At 36.5% G+C, this 23,197-nt stretch overlaps 1 protein-coding gene and 1 long non-coding RNA gene across 2 annotated transcripts; one reads left to right on the top strand and one right to left on the bottom strand.

Annotated features, from left to right (window-relative positions):
- Nucleotides 1–65: 65 nt before the first annotated feature.
- LOC121382077 lies at nucleotides 66–6,585 on the top strand. The gene is made up of 2 exons (XR_005959111.1): nucleotides 66–3,659; nucleotides 3,691–6,585. It is a non-coding gene; the product is annotated as an uncharacterized LOC121382077 (long non-coding RNA).
- Nucleotides 6,586–8,571: 1,986 nt separating this feature from the next.
- LOC121382082 lies at nucleotides 8,572–23,154 on the bottom strand. Its single transcript, XM_041511569.1, has 11 exons — nucleotides 21,864–23,154; nucleotides 21,193–21,385; nucleotides 19,447–19,506; nucleotides 18,979–19,028; nucleotides 17,318–17,462; nucleotides 15,734–16,285; nucleotides 15,046–15,160; nucleotides 14,241–14,370; nucleotides 11,528–11,642; nucleotides 10,035–10,144; nucleotides 8,572–9,332 (listed from the first exon to the last, which is right to left on the bottom strand). Exons 1-11 carry the CDS (start codon nucleotides 22,814–22,816, stop codon nucleotides 9,230–9,232), a joined length of 2,526 nt encoding a protein of 841 aa, XP_041367503.1. The 5' UTR covers nucleotides 22,817–23,154; the 3' UTR covers nucleotides 8,572–9,229.
- Between the last annotated feature and the right edge of the window lie 43 nt (nucleotides 23,155–23,197).

A 23,197-nucleotide genomic window follows, 5' to 3' on the forward strand; every position in this document is an offset into this window, starting at 1 on the left:
TACAGCCACTAATATTTTATGCAGAAAAATATATTTGATATGTAATTACAATTGTTAAAAAGTCTCTGTTGGTCGATAACATCTTACAGATTGCAGCAAACTGAGGAATGTCCGTTTAAACACCTGCATTTAAGAAAAACGGGGCTTTGTAAATTGTGTCTTCTCTGTTTGAAATGTTTTCCAAATAAACTGATTATGGTAACTAGCTGAAGAGAAATGTGCGCAAAATATACTCAACAAAAGTAATCATGGACCATTTTGGGCTTTTTTTTTAATATATATATATATATATATATATATATATATATATAGTACAATATAAGAAAAACCCACTGTGTCCACAATTTTTGTATGTATCATTGGTCCGTGTTTAGAAATAATCTATGATGAAAACTTACTAACAATAATTATAACACTAGCAGAAACTGAACTAATAGTCCTTAGTAACTTTTGTTGAGTATATATTTCAAGTCTAATCACCCTGTCAATTGTGCCTTTGTTAGATCAACCCCTCCTGTCCCGGAATTGGCTAGGTTAAGAGGTTAAGTACAGGATGGGCGTGCCTGAACCTTCACTGAACATTGGCACTTTAAAAAACAAGAGTTCCCATCCCATGTTAGATCAACTTCTGTGTGACTCTGCCTTTAAAAAAATAATGTTATCAGTAAAACCCATGGTTGTGAATCAACATAGAGTAAAAGAACAACGGTCGACAAGTTTACAATCATACAACAAATACAACACATTGTGTTTCTGATCTCATCAGCTCAGTCATAGCCGACTGGGCCCCGTTCCACTGCATAACTACTCTATGCACTTAAGGTGATCGTAGCGCTAAGATTACTTCATGGAACGGGGTCCAGGTGTGCATGGTGAGAGTTATTATTGTTTGTGCTATTTTATTATGTAGAGTATCTTCTATATTCACATTATTTCACCAGGGTGTGTGTAAAATATGTGACGGGAGTGTGTTTAGCTTCTTCGGGTTTTTTCGGGGTTTTTTAAATACTGTCGCTGTTTGTTTTTTCAAAAGAGGACTGTGAAAGGAAGTGACATACATTTAAGCGCACCAGTAGATTGGTGGTTTTAGTGTTCATTGCTGTTCCGTAATGTTTGATCACAGCACACCATAGCAGGAAGCCGATGTATTTTTCGTGATGGGGTGTCGTTAAATATTCATTCATTCATTCATACCATAGCAGGAGCAAGATTTAGCTCAGTCAGTGGAATACTCGCCTTGCTTGGGTTGTGGGTTCAAATCTCCTCAGCAGACACATCGTGTTTTTCTAAGTAGTATATCAAAGTATGTACTGTCCTGTCTTCGGGAAAGTGCATATAAAAGATGCCTTGCTGCTAATGGAAAAATATAGCAGGCTTCATCTGAAGACTTATCATAATGGCCGAATGTTTGATATCCAATAACCACTGATTTAATATATGTAGTATATCAAAGGCAATGGTATGTACTGTCCTGTCTGGGGAAGTGAATATAAAAGATGCCTTGCTGCTAATGGAAAAATCTAGAAGGCTTCACCTGTCATAATGGCTGAATGTTTGACATCCAGTAACCACTGATTTAATATGTACATGTAGTATAACAAAGGCAATGGTATGTACTATCCTGTCTTTGGGAAAGTGAATATAAAAGATGCCTTGCTGCTAATGGAAAAATATAGCAGGCTTCACCTGTCATAATGGCTGAATGTTTGACATCCAGTAACCACTGATTAATAAGTCGGTGTGCTCTGACATAACTTTTAGTTTTTAACCAGCCTCAGTGGTGTAGTGGTTAAGCCATCGTACCTAAGGCTGGTAGGTAACGAGTTTACATCCCAATACCTGCTCCCAATCAGAGTGAACATAACGACCCAAAGGTTGAAATGTAAGACCATTACACCGACTTCTCTCTTATTAACAATCAACTGATAACCCACAGTCTTCGACACACATTCTACATAGCCATGGTGTTCTTGAATGTTAATTGGATACATGCATGTTCAAAATTAAATTACATAAATATAATTTTTGTTCTTTCTCTTGCTCCAAGGGCCTGGATACCTTTTTTTTTTCTCTTGCTCCTTTTTTTAAACACTGGTTTGGATTGTTGAGACCTTATTTTCTTGATTTTGCTACATTTTCTGCATTACCTTCAAGCTTTATTGTACCTTTGTAAATCTTTGATTTTCTGGTTAAATATTTCTATTATTTACTGTTATTAATAATTTCAGTTAAATATTCTTTTGTAAATTTGCCCATTATTATTCAGTCTCTCCATTCTTCTTTTTCTAACTTCTTGATTTTAATTCTATTGTATTGATATTTTTTAACACTCCTACATGTACATTCCTCCAGTTGAACTCTGTATATTGATTCATGTAATTAGTTATGTTAAGTGCTAGTCATGAATCACACCAACCTGCACAAACATATCCAGGGTTTTATTTCTAAAATTTGACTTGACACCCATGGCTTTGACTTCAGGAATTTTAGCGTTGTTTTATCAAATTTTGGGAATTTTCAGGTTCATTTAAAAAACATCTTAGTAAGCCATGCTAGAATCGAAAAGACTAATACTATATACAGGTATATACTTGTATTTATTCAAATTAATATCGTCTAGTCTTATGTATTATTTTCAAAATATGCCTTCATATAATAGTAAAAAATTAAAATTATTAACATACATTGGGAATTTTTTACTCCAGAATTGGAAATAAACAACAACATACACAAAACAAATGTAGCTTTTGAGGAAAGGTGCTGATTATTGGAGTCTAGAAACATGAGTGATAAAACCCTGACATCTCTTTTGTATATGTGGTGATAGTCATCAGAGGCGTATCTTGGTGGGGCAGGGGCCCAGGTCCCCCCTAAATTTTGTGACAGTTATAATTTTATTATATATTAATTTTCTTTTCTTTTTTTACGATCCCCCTCCAAACCTCCCTTGGCATTCCACCATATGTCATTGCCCCTCTTTTCCCCCTCCCCTCTTTTCTGGATCCGCCACTGGTCATCAATAATAATTAATATTGATAATGGAAGGCTTGCTAGTTTGCTCATTTACATATGGTGTAGGGTGCTTCCCTAGGCATTTCAGATCTTTGATTTCATGTTGACATTAGGGGTGGGGACAAGTGGAGGGCCATTTCAGAAATGATCTATTTCTTTTAGTATTTATTACTCATAAAATAAAATTATCTAATGTGAATCCATTGAACCAACCAGTGTCAGATGGATATACTCTTATAACAAAGCAGAAGGGACCCAGATAGTAAGTTCGTTACAGCGGTAGTTCGTTGTACACATTTGCACCAGTAGGTTATTAATGTATAGGGAGATAAAATGTGACTTTACGATCCATTCGCTCTATGCAGTAGTTTGTTCTAAGCATGTTCATTATAAGTGTACTTTACCGGATATATCTTCTCTTCTTTTTTTCTTCTTCTCTCGGTTTGGGTATGATGCAGTGGGGTCAACATAGTCGTCTTGCCCTCCACTATATAATTGTTTTTATCATTTGTGGAACCACCCACAATTAAAATGTACTACAGTGAAATCCCTCTAAACCTGACCCTCAAATTGGAATTTTTAACCGTTCCTTTCTAAATAATAGTACAGCAATCTTAGCACTAAAATCATCTCCTTTGCTTACGGTAGTTAGGCACGTGAGATGATTTTAGTAATAAGATTGCTCGTAAAACGGGTTCCAGAACCTCTCTAAACCAAATATCCTTTGAAACCAGACTTTATACCTGGTTTCATGGGTGTCCAGTTTAGAGGGGTTTCACAGTATTTAATATATTAAGATAACCACTTGATTTCTTCAAACCACTGTAAATGTACATAGTCGTACCATTTTCCTTCTTCTTTATAGCCAAACTCGAGACAATAGAAAACCTAAATGTGCTATTTACATTGCCACATGGTTGTCGGAAGTGGAGGTGAGGAACAAACTTTGAACCTGGTGCCCAAAATATTCCCCTCCCCCTTCCATTAATAAGCAAATTAATATTACTGGCCTCTCCACTCTTTTTGCTGACATTTTCTGAAAAATGTGTCGGTAGCTAAAATTAGAATAACACATTATGTCCTTTATGTTTATGTTATTGTTTTATAATCATGTCTATCTATTAAATAAAAGTCTTTCATTTTAACTGCATATGATTATGTTGACGTCTTCAAGCACAGAAATCTTGTGTGACAGTATTAATTTATGTTCTGTGTGTATCTGAAGTCTGCAGAGTTGTGTATATTGTCATTTCTTTCATTTACATGTATTTGATCTGGGCCCCAATTTCACAAAACACTGTAAGCCTAGTTTTGCACGTAAACATAAATCTACGACAACCACAATTCTTATTACTGTTATAGTACAACAAATATAGTTTGAAAGTACACATTTTTCATTTTCTTTCATCCTTAACTGTTAATAACATGCTCCACCTTTTGTACTGATGTAATTTTCAATATCAAATAAGGTGTCAAACATATGTAAACATATGTCCAGTATAACTGTGAGTCGTAGACATAAACTTACAATGTTTTGTGAAATTGGCCCCGGGAGTAGTTTAAAGTGCTAAATGTACATAATGTTTAATTTAATGAGAAACAAAAGGACTGTCACATACATGTGTGTGTAGTTGTAGATCACCAAATGGCTCTGTGTTTGTGATCTGTGTTGGTCAAATAAAGAATTGCATCGATGTTACAATAAACGATAACCATTTGATAAAACAACAGATCAACATTTGTGTTCAATTCTTCTGTAATAGCCAAGTGTCATTTTAATAATCATATGTATACATATGTTGGCGAAATGTCTCACAGGTTTACTTGTGTGGAAATTATTTTTATGCCTGATTGAAGTCACAAATTACTAATGTCCAATTATGTTCTGAAATGCTCTGCTTTCCTTGTTACATATATATTACTTAATGGTATATAATATACTCAGATATTTTTCACAGGGAGGATTAAAGACAACATTCACCATCACATGGTTTTAGTGTTTTTAAATGTAACAGGATTTCAACATTAATCAGGGGACAATATTTCAAAATGTTAGGTTAACCCAGGCATGTGTGCAGGAATTTTTTTTCTTTCTAAATGAGATCTACCAGTCTTTCATAGTTTGTTTCAGGCAGATCAGTTCACTTGAAATTAGATCTTACTGGCCTCAGGTTGTCAGTAGATCGAAGTTAAGCTGAAGAATTCATCAAAGGAATGTAATTCAAAACACCTTTCTACATTTTTTCTTTTTTTTTAGGGGTTAGGTCATTCACACTCACAATGTACCTACATTTTAACAAGTGTTGACGATACAAATGGCTCCTTGCAGAAACAAATTTGTGTATATGCTTTGTGTTTGTTTTGTTATTTGGAAGGGTTTTTTGTTGTTTTTCTTAATGATTCACATATTTTATTTTGTGTTTTGTGGAGTTTTTAATTTTTTTAATTTTCTTTATTAATTTTTTTTTTTAATTCGCTCCCCACCCCATCGTAAAGTTACAAGTACATGTATGTCACATGTTGAGAAGCAAAAAAAAAAAAAGGGTTGTAGTAGATGTTGCAATGTGTGCATCAGGGATATTAATATTTATAAAATGGACTTAACTGCAACATTTGAGGAAAAAGAATTCACTAGCCATCAGGCATGGCAATAGTAGTTATTTACTAGCCCAACACTGAATATCACTAGCCATGGGAGTGGGGCTACCATAATCTAGAAGCCCTGGTATACATGTATACTTAAAATTAAAATGTAAAAACTACAATTATTATGGTATAAATTACCATAACATTTATAAACTAAATTCCTGTCGAGCTAGAAGATGGGTTAAGTACAAGAATTAACTACAGATGTTTTTTTTGACATAAGGAATATAATATATAATTTTGCTGTTTTTTAATTCTATTTTCAATACCAATATTCCAAGTAACGTTTATTTTTAAACCTATATTGCTAAACAGGTTTATTTTGTCCAAAAAACATTACCTTCTCATTTTCTACAACTATTTGTTCATGATCAGGGTACTGTTTTACAAAGCGATCATAGCACTAAAATCACTTGGGAGCATAAGGTAATCATACACTGAATGTGATCTTAGCACTGAATGTGATCTTAGCACTAAGATCACTTCATAAAATGGGGCCATGTACTTCATAAATACATGTACATGTCTACTCTAACAAAATTTATTATTATTAACTACATTTTAAATTGCAACTGCAGTGAGATGTCAGTTTTGTTCAATTTATTTTCAACCATCATTTTGACTTTTTTGTTTCCTTCTGGGTTTTTTAAACACAAGCATGTGTGTATTACCGTATATATTATTGATATTGTTTAAACAAGCTGAAACAAAGTTAAGTTGCTTAATGTTTTGTGTAGGATATATTTTGAAAATTTTCCTCTTTTTTTTTTATGACCCACTATCTCTCCCTTTATCCAGAGTAATGCTCAGCTTGTTTATTTATTTACTTTTATGTATACATGTGTAAATATTGATTGCCAAGTATATATGTGATATTAACTATAATTTGCTTGTGAATGCAAAAACATAATAAATTAACATCTGCAATATAAATGTTGGTGTGGTTTTTTGGAAAAAAATTTAACCTTCTACAACACGTCTGTCCCAGACCAGAGGTCGGGCCCGGGATGGACATGCCCGAAACCGTAGTGGTATAGGGGCATGTTAAAAGGGTACTACTCTCTCTCTCTCTCTACAGTATGTAAATGTTTTACATGGGGGTTCCCCACAACTGAAAATTAGAGCAACTGGGATGGATAAAAGATCTTTCACTCTTCCGAAGACTATCGGTCACAATTAACAAATGTTTGACATCCAGTAGCCGATGATTATTAATTAATCACTTGGCTCGCACTGGAACAAATTATGGTTTATAGAGTATTTCAAGGAATATTTTATTAGCCAAACACTAAATGTTGTAGTCACTTTGTATAGGCCTACTTAGCAATTGGCAACGGACAGGGTTTGAATCCGTATACACTAGAGGAGTTTTGACTTGTAATCTAGCATTAATGTAGATGCATCTTGGTGGTAGTCTGTTGGAAGTATTAAATGTCAAAGTTCACTCAAATTATGCAACTTCAGTTTCTTCCAGGCTTTTTAAGTGGTGTATCAAATTTTTTGGTGTGTGCTGTATCTGTGGCAAGTGCGTATAAACGTTGGTTGAAAGACTACTAGAGCACATTGATTTATTAGTCATCGGAAAGAAATGTTTTATTCAACGACACACTCAACCATATAACTTAAATATATGTTAAGGACCACACAGATACTGAGGGGAAACCCACTGTTGCCACTTCATGGGCTACTATTTTCAATCAGCAGCAAGGGATCTTTTATATGCACCATCCCACAGACAGGATAGTACATACCACAGCCTTTGACAAACCAGTCGTGCACTGGCGGTCACGAGAAATAGCCCAATGGGCCCACCAATGGGGATCGATCCCAGGCTGACTACGCATTGAGCAAGCGTATTGCCGCTGGGTTATGTCCCGCCCCTTATTAGCCATCAGCTAGTGGATATAACATTGTAATTTTGACATATTATTGTCTTACACACATTTTTTCATTAGTAGCAAAGGATCTTTCATATGCACCTTTCCAGACAAGATTGCACATATGATGGCCTTTGATTTGCCAGTAGCAGTGCCATAGCTGGAAAGAGAAATAGCCCAATGGGCCCACCAACGGGTATTGATCACAGACCAAATGAACATTCTACCACTGGGCTATGTCCCGTCCCCAGCATATGAAAGACTCTTGTACATGTGGACTTGGCGGTGAAGAGTTCCGATCTCAACTCTGGAAACCAGTTTACATTTAAAGTAATTTGTGAATATTAGACACTATATAAAATAAATTGAAGAAAAAAAAAACACTTGTGGGTTTGACATTTTATTAGTAAACTAAATTTATTAACAATTTTCCCAATGATTTTAATTAAAGAACATTTGAAAATATATATATAATACAGTAAAAGCTGTCTAAACAGGATCACGGGGACCTAATATTGATCCATTTTCGACAGGATCCGGCGTTTAGAGGGTTTCGTTTTAGAATTCAGAGTTATTTCCCTTGACATCAATTCATAACTGAATGAACATGTCCAATAATTGTGACTGGACTAATGTTGCTATATCCCAATGTTGTTATGTATCTTGTTTACTTGTGAACTGACATTAATTAAACATAAATAAACAATAATTCCACATGCATACCGCTAGCTTGTGTCTGTGATGTCCGAGACAGACATTTTTCTATCTTTCTTAGCAAAATTCAGTGTGTATCATCTTGTTTTTATCGCAGAAAAGATTTTTAAAATGTCTGCATTCAGTGTATAAAATACAAATTAAGTCACATGTGTATATTTTACTCTAATTTAAGTTGTTTGTACTATTTTACTCTCAGTGTGTCAGTATTTCATTACAAACTTGCATTAACCAAAAATCAAAGGTGGAAATCCTAATGTGTGAGTATCAGAGATTTGTCTGAAGGTCAAAATAATTTGCACTGCACCACAGTGCAATTGAAAACAATCGAGCATTAATTACTCAGATGATTGCTATGCTGGGCTAAGACCGCAGAAATAGGTGACCTGCGACAAAACACTAGATGCTGCAAAGCAAAAATTCAGGGGCCTAATTCACAAAGCTCTCGCAACTTTGCGATCTTGCAGTGCAATGCTAAAAGACTTGCAAAGAGGATGCTTTGTTGTCTGGCAGAGCCTAAAGAGACCGTTGTGAATTAGACCCCTGGTCTGCATTGTTTTCGTTAAGCGGACCCTTCATTCGTTTAGACTACACTGGTTTGTTCAGGTTAATTAGCAAAAAATCAATCCGGTTTCGAAACCGACAGGTTCCGGTTTTATCAGGTTTTTAATACATGGTTTAAGTCGGAGAAAATTCGGGTAGTCAGAATTATATAACAATGGCTTAAAACAGGAGGAACAAAGAATGTTGGTAGGTTAGATTTTAAGCACCAGTCCCTTTTGGCCAATATGTTATAATATAATACATTAATTGGTAAATGTACAAAAAAATAAAATAAAATAATTTTAAAAATTAAATTAAGGTCCCACATTAATAAATTTATGTCCAAATTAAATTAATTTTTTTTAAAACCCCACTAATTAGTGTCCACATTAATAAAATTAATCAGTACTGCAACATAAGGGGAAAAAAGGATTTGCTTAGGCATGGCGAAGTTTTGTTTTCTTCTTATTTCCATCTTTTACATTCTGTGAGTGTCTCGAGACAGTCTTGTTCATACTTTTGTACTTCTGACTGTCATTTCTACAAATAAAACAAAAAGAAGACTGTTAAAAAATTATCAATATTTTTAATAAATTTCAAAACCAATGTATAAATGCAACAACTCCCTTTGCCTGCAGCAAATACCCTGCTAACTTGATTGGTAGAGGGTTAAGTGACAAAGTACTAAAAATTTTGATCACGTATAGTTTAAGACTGGCGTAAACTGTCTTATTATAATGATGACGTAGATATATTTTACGGTTGGTACAGACAATCTTTTTACTCCCCTGTCAAGTCTGTCCATCACAGTTTTCTGGAAGGTCCCCCCCTTACAAAGCCTCATGTTAGTGAGCTGAAATTTTGTATATAGCTTTATCGTGTAGTTACAGATCAAGTTTGACATTTGCAGTGATTTACCTGTTTTTGACAGTTATGGCCTTTGAACTTAGGAAATACAGCAAAACAGAAATTCCACACTTTTTTTCTCTCTCAATGCCTCAAAATACTGAGCTCGAATTGTGTGTATAGCTTTATAATTGTATGATTACAGATTAAGTTTAACTTTCGTGTCAATTTACCCATTTGTCAGAGTTATGTCCCTTGAACTTGGGCAATACAGAATATTTTTTGGCCTGGTACTCTCAGAACACTAGTTTTCTTTCTGAAAATGATTTCACATCATTTATATGATGAATATCTAGGCAAAAAAAAAAACCAAGTTAAAACGGTGGTAACACTTACTTGCTCATCTTGATCTTATCACGGCATCCCATTCCACCCTCCCAGTGGCAACTCTTCATCTTCGTGGTCATCAGTCCACACGATATGCAGGGCCGGTCTGGGGAATATGACTGAATGAAAAACACAAGTCAAACTGTGAGATGGGCAACAACGTAATGACAATTCTTCAGGGAAAAAAAGAAGAAAAAAAAGAAACAAATGTTTTATTTAAGACACACTCAACACATTTTATTTACGGTTATATGGCATCAAACATATGGTTACGGACCACACAGATATTGAGGAAGGAAACCTGCTGTCACCACTTCATGGGCTACTCTTTTCGATTAGCACCAAGGGATCTTTTATATGCACCATCCCACAGACAGGGTAGTACATACCACAGCCTTTGACATGCCAGTCTTGGTGCACTGGCTGGAACAAGAAATAACCCAAAGGGCCAACCGACTGTCACCACTTCATGGGCTACTCTTTTCGATTAGCACTAAGGGATCTTTTATATGCACCATCCCACAGACAGGGTAGTACATACCACGGCCTATGTCATACCAGTCGTGGTGCACTGGCTGGAACGAGAAATATCCCAATGGGCCTACCGATGGGGACTCTTTTCAATTAGCATCAAGGATCTTTTACACCATCCCACAGACAGGGTGACCGACATGCCACTTGGTGCACTTGGACCCCACTGGGCCTATGGGGATCCCCACACTGCCCGAGCACCTTACCACTGGGCTATGTCCCAGCCCCTTAAGTCTAAAAAATTAAATAAAATAATTGTTTGCTTAATGACCAGACAGGGCTACTCCTATCCATTGCCAAATTCATACACAGTAGCTACAACATTTAGTATCTGGCTATTAATTTACATACTCTTTTAATTACCCACTTTTGAATAATTTTCAAGGCAATGCCGAGTGAAAATTGACTGAACAAAACATCCTTGTAGTGTGAACCTTGCCATAGATTTAGCTCAGTCTGCAAATCGCTTTCTGAAGGGGCTTGGGTCACAGAATCGAACCTCCTCAATGGACCCAATGGGTTATTTCTCGTCTCAGTTAAATCTAGTACCCCACAACTGGTGTATCAAATGCCATGGTATGTGATGCCCTGCATGTGTGATAGTGCACATAAAACATATCGAGCTGTTAATGAAAACAATGTAGCTTTTTTTCCTCTGAAGACTACACGTCAGAATTACCAGATGTTTCATATCCAATAGCTGATGATTAATGAATAACGTGCTCAACTGGTACTGTTAAACAAAACTAATTTAACTTTCACCAAAGAACAGGTGTAGGTATAATTTTTAGGTGGCACTAAAACCTTAAATACTCCGGACAAATCTGGCTTTTCATCCCTGAACGACTCTCGTTATTTTAAACTTATCATCATTTTGTGATATTGGATATATTTAGAAAAAAAGGTCGATTAACACAGCAGGTTGTCTTGTGATGTAACTTGTTATATATATTAAAGAACTATACACTAACCTGCTCCTTGCAACAGTATCCACAGATAATTCTGTTAGCCAACTTCATCTCATGATCAAACTCGTTCTCATCATGACACAAGTCACATGGGTAAACCATACCGCAACATGGAAACCTGGAGGTAAAAAAAAAGAAAAGCTTTCTTACCAACACAATAGAAATCTGTATTATAATGTCGTCTGAAATTACAGCTGACCGTGTAAGCTGTTAACAAACTATTTAATACATTCTATAATAAATGTGTCTACTAGCAAGTTTATTCCAAGTCCAGTGAATCTTTTATTTTATAATTTAGCCGTCTTTATTTGTCTTTCGCATACACAAAGACAGCACATGTCAAACCCTAGCAATTCAGAAAACAGTCATCAAAATCAAATACTGAGGGCGAACATAGTATGTTTTAGCTAACAGCTACTTTGCTTTAGCATTATTATGTATTTAAATGTCATACTATACTTCACTGGAAATATATACTCTTCAAAAGAAGAAACGCAAAACCACATTGTCGTAACATTTGGAGAATTGATTTAATTATTGAATGGTGAGTCCGATAATTACCAAATGTTGCAGGATTGTTCACAATTCACTCTAGTCCACTGTGAGTAAGTGATAGGACACACCACCAAGGTCAAGGTCATCTGGAGTCAATACCGGGTGTGGCCTCCGCGTGTGTTGACAACTGCCTGGCACCGCCTGCCCATTGAAGCAACCAGAGTACGGATGACGTCCCGGGGGATGGTGGCCCACTCGGCCTGCAAGGCTGCTGCCAGCTCGGGCAGGGTCTGGGGCTGTGGTTGTCGCTGTCGGAGGCGTCGGTCCAACTCGTCCCATAGATGCTCAATTGGGTTCAAATCCGGTGATATCGATGGCCAAGGAAGGACATTAATGTTGTTGTTCTGTAGGAAAGCCGTTGTGAGACGTGCTGTGTGAGGCCTGGCGTTGTCATGTTGGAACACTGCGTTGGCGTTGGCCATAACTGGAACGATGTGTGGCCGGAGGATCTGGTCAATGTAGCCCTGTGCATTCAGGTTGCCCTGCACGTGGACCAGGTCAGTTCTGCCATGTGTGAGATGGCTGCCCACACCATGACACTACCCCCGCCGAATCTGTCCACTTCCTGCACGCAGTTTGCCGCAAACGTTCACCACGACGCCTATATCTTCCATCATGACGTCGGAGCAGAAATCGGGACTCGTCACTGAACCACACCTGTCTCCATCGCAGTTGAGGCCATTGTCGATGAATCTGGCACCACTGCAGTCGGAGTCGACGGTGTTGTGGTGTTAAGATGACACCTCGAACTGGACGTCTGGCACGAATTCCTACCTCACGTAGGCGGTTCCGTACGGTCTGGTCGGATATCCTGCGCAAACCTCAGGTGGCAGTAGTCAATAAGGTGGCGTACCCAGATGTAGCGGTCCTGCCCGGGGGTAGTGCCCGTGGTCGACCGGATCTAGGGAGGTCACGTGTTGATCCATGTTGCTGGTAACGGTCCCATCTGGAGATGGTGCTTGGGGATGGAATGCCCTGGCAACGGCCGTTCTGGATTCGCCTGCGTCTAGTCGGCCGATGGCATTGTTTCTCTGTTCACTGAGACGTGGCATGTCCTGGATCAACTGTCGGCCAATACAGATGCATTTTATATACTGTCGGTGTTCATGTTGCACGTGCAGACAACGCACGTGCAGTGGTGACATGGTTTGCACGTGGCTGCGTTTTTGCGAATATTCACATTTTGGAACTTTATTGTACAGTAGCTGCGTTTTATCGAATGTAACCGTGGGAATGTGTTTGGGACATGCAATGACCTTATATTCACAAAGCATGAACCGGTAGGAAACATAAAATCGGAGTTATAACCCATTTGTACCCTTTTGCGTTTCTTTTTTTGAAGAGTATATATATATCTGTATACATCACTGAAGATATATATATATCTGTATACATCACTGAAGATATATATATATCTGTATACATCACTGAAGATATATATATATCTGTATACATCACTGAAGATATATATATATCTGTATACATCACTGAAGATATATATATATCTGTATACATCACTGAAGATATAAATATATCATCACTGAAGATATACTGTATACATCACTGAAGATATATATATATCTGTATACACTTCACTGTATACATTGAAGATATATATATATCTGTATACATCACTGAAGATATATACATATATCTGTATACATCACTGAAAATATATATCTGTATACTTCACTAAAGATATATCTGTATACTTCGCTAAAGATATATCTGTATACTTCACTAAAAATATATACAGTGAAACTCCTCTAAACCGGACACACTCAGGACCAAGTAAAAAGTCCAGTTTTAAGAGGTATCCGGTTTACAGAGTTTGTCTTCTGAACATATATTTAAAAAGAGACCATGAAAAATTTCTGGTTTTGAGGGAATTCCGATTTACAGAGGGTCCGGTTTTGAGAGGTTTCACTGTATCTGTATATTTCACACATAAAAATATCTGTATACTTTAATCACTGAAGATTATTGGTCAAAATTAGACTAAAATCTCTCAATTTTACTTCAGCTCGTGCCATCAGTACTGCGGAATACTAATGACAATTGTGAGGGTAGACATACTGATGTTTTGGAGCACTGGATGGAATAACTGGGTTACATGGGTGGCAAGAAAAACAACAAATTACAACAAAAAGTGACGTCATACCGAAACCAGCGGAAACTCTTCTTGTAGTGTTTGCATGTTCCCTGATCAGGGAGTGGTTTGCCTTCTTGAATGGCCGGATCTTTGAACTTCTTGAGTCGTTTCACCTGCACCTTGTGTGTGCGGCTCTCATCTAAATTAAACAATCAAATTTAAGATAGTATTATTAAAGTTGATACCCATATCAGTCCTCTATGTTAGCTATTCCACCTATTTTTATATAGATAGTATGAAATGCTTTAGTCATCAAATTTTTTTTACACAGATAGTATGAAATGTTTTAGTCACCAAATGAAAAAAAAATGGTGGCAATGCAACCAAATCTGTTTCAATGTAGAGAGCTGCATATGGTTGAGGTTAATGTGTTCTTTACATATCATTCTATATAATACTTCTTCTAGTAATTAATATTTCAACACTACAGCGAGTGAGGAGAGGGGGGGGGGGGGGGGGGGGGGGGGGGGGGGAAATTAGAGAGAACTTAATGCCAGAACTTTATCCCTGTCCCGAGTCAGACCCCCAATTCTATCGGAAGCCGGACTCGGGATAGGCGTGTTCGAAAGCCTAGTGGTATATGGACACGTTAAACCAGTTACTAAGCTAAGCCAATGCCAGGGTGAGGAAATAAAATAGAACTTAATTCCACCAAAGCAGAAACGCAGCCACATCTTAAACAGTGAAATAACCAAATCATAAGAAACATTATGCATCACGTAAAACCAATACATGTGTTAGTTTGTAGAAATGAAGGTGGTTCCAGTGTGTATTAGTAATAGAGATGAGCCTAATGGTGGCTTTCACAAAATACCTGTGTCAACAGTGGAAGGCTGTAACTGTGTGAAGCGGACAGATTCTGTGGCTATCCTCAGTTTCTGATGACAGAATCGACACCAAGTGTCCAACACCTGGCCTACCGACACACCCTATAAGGCAACAGATGCAACAATAATAACAAAACATTCTAACACTCTTTCCTAAAGTTATTTAAATTTTGGACTCTACTCAACTCAAATAATAGGACAAGATGCATTCAGTGGGGGGGGGTGGGGGGTCATATTAAAAAAAACTCCACATACATGTAATCACGGCACAATGATACAGCTATATGAAGCACACACTTTTTGTATCCCTGTAGTTTTGTAAAATGTGGTTGGGCTAATGGGCAATAAAATCTACATACAAATTAAAATACATGAATTATTATATTAACTGCAAACCAGTATAACCTATTTACTTGTTTTCATGTTGTTAGCACTTTTTGTTGTTAATGATGCAATCAAAAATGTAAATTAGAAATGTAACATAAAATATAATATGTACAGTATCTCAGAGTTAATATTACTTGGCATTTATTAAAATCCATTAATTCCATTTTGATTTCTCCTTCTTCCTATTTGTTTATGCAACATAAGGTTAAAATTTTAAATGTTACAAAACAAAATATTTCAAAATTACTTACTAATATAATTTATTTACGGAGGTTTTTTCACGCTTACCTCTATTTTGTTTTCCTTGTCACAATTCAGACATCCTACAGCTGCGGCAGACTCCTGAAGGACAAGGTCAAATGCGGAGCAGTTATCAAGGTCAAGGTAGCCCATGATGGAAGTGAACTGGTGCACGATGCAGGGCCTGAACACCAGGATCTGAGTGGCGTTACACTTGGCACAGGCCACAGAGTTCACACGGTTACCAGGGGTGCTGAACTCCGACTTGTGTTTACACCGACCGCACTGGATGATGACGCGGATCGAGGAAAACAGAAGAGTCGACACGTCGTTCAGCTGGAGATTGCGTAGCTGTATTTCCGTCCCCTTCTTCTCGGGATCAATCAATCCATCGGCTGCTTTCACGGCATCGGCTCTCGCAGCTACATCATCCTCCTCGTTCTCTTCAACAGCAAAGTGATTATCTGTCTCATCTTCATCATCATCATCATCATCATCGTTTGAGTCATCAGAGTAGTTTTTAGTCTTGTACGTGGCTTGCAACTCTTTGGCAGGAATAAACTGAAATCCAACATCTTTGGCAACTATCTCTCGTCTTAGCTGAAAAAACAACGTGAACTGATTACAAACTAAAAATGGATGTTATCTTTTACGGTCAACAAAACTTCAAAAACATTACATGCAGGATGTGATACTTCTCTTCTCAGGTAAAAAAAATTCACCTCCAAGCCATTACAATCTAGAAATGCAGGTGTATTGTGATGCATACAATGGAACATTTTAAAATTAGTCAATATAAGCACGATTTGACAAACTCATGGAAAGTTGTGCGATAACAGATTTTGTTTCAGGACCTGAGATCACACAATATCGCTTACATAAAATTAAGCAACACAGTTATTTAAAAAAAAATCAACTTAGTAAAATCGTACACACACACACACATATATGTAAACACCACACCAAACTGCCAAAACCCTTTTGTCCATCATGGTTATTTTGACTATCCAAATCAGGCCTCACACTGGAACAAATTGAGGTTTTGCCAATTTTCAGAAATGTAGAGTATTTCTTTGAAAATCATTAAAATGTGGTTAATTTGAGGAATATTTTATTAGCCAAAGTCAAAATTTTGTAGTCATTTTGTATACAAATTAGCAATTGGCTAATTTGGCAATGTACAGGGTGAGCCCTGCAAATAATAAAATAAAAGTAAAAGGACAAATGCAGTCCTGCCACATAGGTTACTCCTGTTGAATAGCAGCAAGAGATATTTCATATCCTGTACTACTTAGACAGGACAGCATATACCACAGCCTCTGATACATCAGGCATTGGCTGGGAAGTGTGTGTGTGTGTGGGGGGGGGGGGGGGTGTTATACTGAATACAATCACACCTTGGACAAGTGCTTTACCACTAAGCTATATCAAGCCTGGTGGTGAAACAACTGGATTATCCACTCTTAGTTGGCATGGATATCACCAACTAAAAAAATGGCTGCTTCATTTTATTTGATAAGTAAGTTATGAAAGTGTTCTCAGGACTCAAATCACAGACAACTTTAATGGCAATAAACTCTAGAACAGAAAATTAATACATTAATGAAAAACTGGCCTATATAATATACCAACCTGCCTAAGCCCCTCAGTGACAATTTCTTGAAGGTTTTTGTCTAACCATCGCAAGAATGGACGAAAGTGTAATTCTAATGTGCCGTGTTTCTCCAGTAACCTTTTTCTCTCATCACACCATTCAGTGATCGAAACCTCAACGTATCTGAAACAATAAAATAATTTACATGTACTTGTTTCTTTCGTCTTTTATTACAAAGAATGAATGAATGAATGAATGTTTAACGACACTACAGCACAAAAATACACATCGGCTATTGGGTGTCACAAATGGTAAGTATATGAAAATATTATTTATTACAAAGAATACATTAAATAGTGAGAATGCTATTCTTTGTCTTGTGACTACATGTAAATGAAATTTCTTGTATTTGAAATATACTTTAATGGTGTTAAGTTGTCAACAGTCTACATCACAGTAAAAACCTATTTAAGTCATTTAAGAAATACCAGTTTACTACTTGCAATCATTTTATGCTAATTAATTGAAAAAAGAACCTTGGGAATGAAAAATCATAAATATTCAAAATCACCAATGACTATAACAAGTGAACATGTGACTTAAAAACACACAAAAATTCGGGGGGGGGGGGGGTTTCAAACTTAATAATGCTGCTTACACTGAAACATTTGGATTTTTTTTAGTTAGATAAAAATGAAAAGGTTAATGGGCAACGATAATCAAACAAGAATCTAAGATGAGTGATTTTTGTAGCTTTTGTCTATTACGAAAATATATTTTTTTGTGTGCTAGGACTAACTTGAAAGCTACCAGGCAAAAATAAAAATTAAGCTAGTTTTGAGTTGTTGGAAATGAGGAATAATTCTGTAAAATGCTATTCATAGTAACGAGAACACGATTGTCACGAGATCTTGCGCACTGCGGTGCATGTTAATAATACTACATGCTTTTGTGACAGGCAAAATGGATTTTAAACTAATCAGTCTAACAGTAGCTGCACGGTTAATAGCAGTAATTTTGTCCGACACTAGGTACAGTCGCTAGAATGTCATCGCGTGTGTTATTAATAGACTAGAATCAGTCTGGAAGAAGCTACAAGTGTTGAACTCCTAGGAAAATCAGCAGACTTATTCCGATTGGCTTGGAGTAGCGGTGAGCAAGATTTTCATGATACCCATAGGGGGCAGGCTGGTTTTTGCCCGAATTAAACGAAAATGCCCAAATCTGGATAACATCATTTATTCATTTTATTATTACTACTAAACAATTATATAGGGTTGCAAACGAATCATGATTATAGGGTTGCAAACGATTACAACTAATTTTGATGGCAGAATGATGGAAATATATTATGGTAAAAAGGTCTCAGGTTAGCACATTTTGCCCGATTATATCTACCATTTTTATCCGAATTTGAGGTTTTGCTCCAGCACTTCCCCGTCTCGTACACTTATGATGACTCATATGACGTACATCTAGGTCAGGTATTTCCCACCACATGAAGTTTTCCAAAACATTGATGATATTAGCTAACACTGGGGTTTTTTTACGAGCGATTACAGCTTTTGCACGAACAATCCGCCGTTTATGTTGATATTGGTTTTGCATAACCAACAGACGAACGACAGAATCGTTCATGCCAAATGTTATGCCTTGACAGCAGAATACATTAAAAGAAAAAAACTTTAAAGAATGTTACCTCCTAACAGTTTCAGGAACATCTTGTTCTGGCAGGACAATGTTGAACATCTGAAAAAGAAAACAAAACGCTTGCATATACAGGTAATTGTAAGTACCTACACAACAGAGTTCAGTTTCAACAATATCACTTTCTGTGAGGAAATTTAAAATTAATAATTAATAATTAAAAAACACACACATTTTAGTCTAATGTAACTAATTATTAATTGCATATATTTTTTACAAAATGTTTGAAGAACATGAAACAATTTAAAATGTGCATGGCCTTGATTGGCAATTAATCTTCAACAGACTGCTGAATTTAAAGATTCGAATATAAACATGACAGGCAGAATTTACAAAGTCTGTTTATGTCTTAAATGTGTGTAACTACATATATTTACAATGTTTAAACACCTGCGTTTTAAGAAAAACAGGGTAGATAAATTAGACCCATAAGTTTTAATAGCGTAACCACAACTTGTACCTGCTCTGGGTAGGACTTGGGAATTGTCACGAGAAGATCAAACATTTTCACAACAAAAGGCTAGAAGAAAAAACACATTCTATCAATGTAACGTTATTTTTATATATTTTTTTATGACATTCAGTCTAAAACCTCAACCCTTATTTTTAAATGCAGATTCTGAGATATGCTCAAGTTACCACTTACTAAGTTATTAACTTTTAATCATTTAAAATGCAATGTTAACATACAAAATATTATTATTTTAAGTAATGTTATTTAGCACATCAACGAAGTTTCTCAAGCTGAAAAACACATTCTTGAATTACATTGCATATCTTTGGTGAATACATGTATACCGGTACATACATTATAAAACATATAACAATTTTAATATTTAAAAAATTGTGAACAGCTTTTAAAAACCTACACATGCTGTTATATACCAGTGCGAAAAAATTAACCGAAATTTTCACTAGTCCACCAGAAATCTACTTGTCCGCCAATATTTTGACTTGTTCAAATAAATGGACAAGTGCTTATTTCAAACACTGTATCTACATGTAGTACATATACTAACCAATTCTTCTGAATTTCATTTTGAATTTGTTTGTTTTGTTTACTGACATAAAATAGAGCATTTCATTTTGAAATGACTATAGTCTTTTTATCTTCAATTAATATATAAGAATGTTTTTCTTGAAACACTCCTCAGCTATTTGGACAGTTTATCCAGGACAGTGGGTTAATGATTAGTCGTTAATAAGACAGAAGTCAATGACATTATGTAGCGGCCAACTTGGCAATTAAAATCATGACTGGGAGCCAGTACCAAGATTTGAATCAGTATCTATCAGCTTTAAAGCAGGGCTAGAAATTGAGAAACATTTTCACTGGCTAGGGGGACTAGTAGTCCTACAAATATTACTGGTCTCTATGCAAAATCTTTATTGTTTGGAACCATGTGTCTGTCCAGAAAAAGACAAACATTAGCCCTTTTTATATTATATGTGGATTACGGATCTCCCGACATAACATCAACAATAGAAAATATTTTCTCTCCTAGGGAAGACTAGTGCTCATTAATTGAAATATACTTGTCCCCATTGATTTCTACTAGTCTTGTCTCAAGTGAGTGAATGCTAGTTTATATCCAGGGCAGGGTTCGACAAATTCACTCTCCCTCGGTCCCGGCTAGTTAATATTTGGTCTGGGCTAGTGGAAAGTATCAACTGTATTAATTACTATGATACATAGGGCACTAGCCAAAGCATCTGTAAGGGCTAGTGACTATCTCAAACATTTGTTGATTCAGGGCTGCATACAGTCTGATGGTTAAAGGGACAGTCCCTAATTTTTAAACACTAAGGCATATTTTTTTACTATATGAGCCATTTCTGACAACTGAAACCACACTTTACTTAGATTTTATTGTTTATATTATGCATTTCCGTACAAGTGTTTCTGGTCATCCTGGTGTTTTTAATAACACAAAATGCATTTCTCATAATTTTAAAAACGCACGTGCGTCTGAGAAGTAACAGTTATGGAGTTGAGTTTTAGTCTATTTTTAGAGAGTATTTCACAATTTCAAAGTCACAAACTCATGTATCATTCATTGTAACTTTATCCAAATGTGTTACAGGTTTGTAGATGAACTAAAATTAGTGTGCATTTTTACTGGTTGAAACTAGAGTCTGTTCCTTTAACCATTTCAGAAACGAAGCTCTGGGGCATGATCGAATACTGTGTAATAGTAATATGTACCCAATCAGGATCACTTGGACAGAAGGTGAACTTCATCTTAAACTCAGATGACTGGTCTTCAAGAATGGTGAACTTGTCTTTGGTGAATCGCTTCTTCATCTGTTCAATCTCAGTCTGTCGTAGCTTTTCAATGGCAGCATCAGTTGCGTCTTCCTTTCTTAGGGTCTGAGATGGTCGGACAGGAAGCTTTGTCCTATTAAAGAAACAAGTACATGTAAATGTGCATAATAAATTATACATTACAGTTTATTTATAAATAACTGTACCACTGGATGCCTCTGGGGTAAAATATCTGACAATTAGGTTATAGGGTTAGGTTCCCTCTTCATACATGTATCGGTATAATGGGTAGGTAAAAATCTTTCATACAGAATTTCGATTTATGGTCACCAACAAGGCAATAGGTAAAAATTGCAATGTGAATTGCTGCTCTGCTTATAGGTTATTTTAAATAGAGGGTACAGGATTTCCATGCCCAATATAAACCCTTTAAAGAATAAGGTACAATATCACAACATTGCAAGGTCCCAACTTATAATTTTTTTATTATTTAATTGAACATTAAAACACCACTAATGAAATGGCTACTTAACGTTATATGCAGAGATGTTAATTTAATGTCTGTATGTGCATACACAGGATTATGTCAGAATGTAACCTAAATTTTTTACCTTGTAAGTCGTGGTGTTGGCACATGTTCAGTAGTTATGTTGATGTTGTCGAGTGTGTTCACAACCTCTTCACATATGTTGTGTTGGAAATTATCTGACATGTCTTCCATGACATCTCGGGGATGTCGGAATCTGCACCTTCGACCCCACCTGCAGTCCCCAGTTTTAAAATAAGGGCACAGCCTGCGTTCCTTTTTCTTTCGCAAATCATTTTCCATCTTTGATGCCGACCTGTTAGATATTTGGTAATTGGTAACGATGGTCGCTGCTGGTTCCTGTGCAATTCCATCATCAGCTGCTTGTTCCAATGCAGTTTCATTATCGATTGCTGGTTCAAATGGAGTTCCATTATCGGCTATACGGGAGTATGCACCTTTCTCCGATGCATTTTTCAGAAACGCATGTTCAAAGACACAACTTGTACCATATCTACAGCTGCCATGTTTGGCAAAGAATTTGCATAATTTGCTCCTGTTGATTGCCACATTTGGTGTTGCACCACATTCAGTATATTTAGGCAAGTTCTGGTCAGGTTTCAAGTCATAATGACTGTGGGTGGGATGTGTGCCTGTAATTTCATCTTCAAATACATATTCTGAAGGTTGAGGGTTGACATGTCTCTCTGCATTTCCATGCTGATATCGGCAATTGTTTCCATATCTACAACTGCCAAATCGTAAATAAAAACGGCAAATTCCCTTGACTGGAGACTTATCAAGATCGCTTACTGCTGACACCTCATGTTGATATCTTCTCTGGTCTTCTAGTGATGAAAAAGAATTACTCGACTCACACACCAACTCGGCTGTGTTATTATTTATGCCTTCATCTTGGTTTTGGGACTCGTGTGGATAATTAACAAAAGTTACGTGTCGAAATCGACAGCTGTCCCGGTACTTGCAAAGTTTTCCTTTTCCAAAAAATCTGCAAATTTGGTTGGACTCTTTGAACATAACCCAGTGGGTACTAAATTGTGGCTTACTATATCTACTTTTCTGAATATTGAACAGTAAACACAAAATACTAATATAGTTTGTAGTTGTTGATAAAGAACTTCTGTCGGAAGGGATTTTGTGAGAAGAAAACTGAAAAGTAAGAGCACTTCACAAATGTAAAATGGAACGGAGAAATAAAGCAAAGCTTGGCCAAATAGGCCTGTCCCTAACTATGGAAGTCTACCCTTCAAACCTAACTCGGTCACTGTCAGTCGGGTATTTATACTATTTTTGTGTAGGTATTGCACAAAACACCGAAAGAACAACAGCTGCTGTTGTGCAATAACACAGCACCGGAAACGTGTTCACTAACCATCCGATATAAAAAATATAGTTCTG

This window comes from Gigantopelta aegis, chromosome 2 (assembly GCF_016097555.1).
Source record: "Gigantopelta aegis isolate Gae_Host chromosome 2, Gae_host_genome, whole genome shotgun sequence".
Classification (NCBI taxonomy): Eukaryota; Metazoa; Mollusca; class Gastropoda; order Neomphalida; family Peltospiridae; genus Gigantopelta; species Gigantopelta aegis.

Coding starts and splice junctions, on each gene's coding strand:
- LOC121382082 (XM_041511569.1), bottom strand. CDS start 22,816: ATGTTCAAAGAGTCCAACCAAATTTGCAGATTTTTTGGAAAAGGAAAA. Junction 17,463..18,978: donor GTTCCTGAAACTGTTAGGAG/GTAACATTCTTT, acceptor TTATTGTTTCAG/ATACGTTGAGGTTTCGATCA. Junction 14,371..15,045: donor GCCTTCCACTGTTGACACAG/GTATTTTGTGAA, acceptor TGTTTAATTTAG/ATGAGAGCCGCACACACAAG.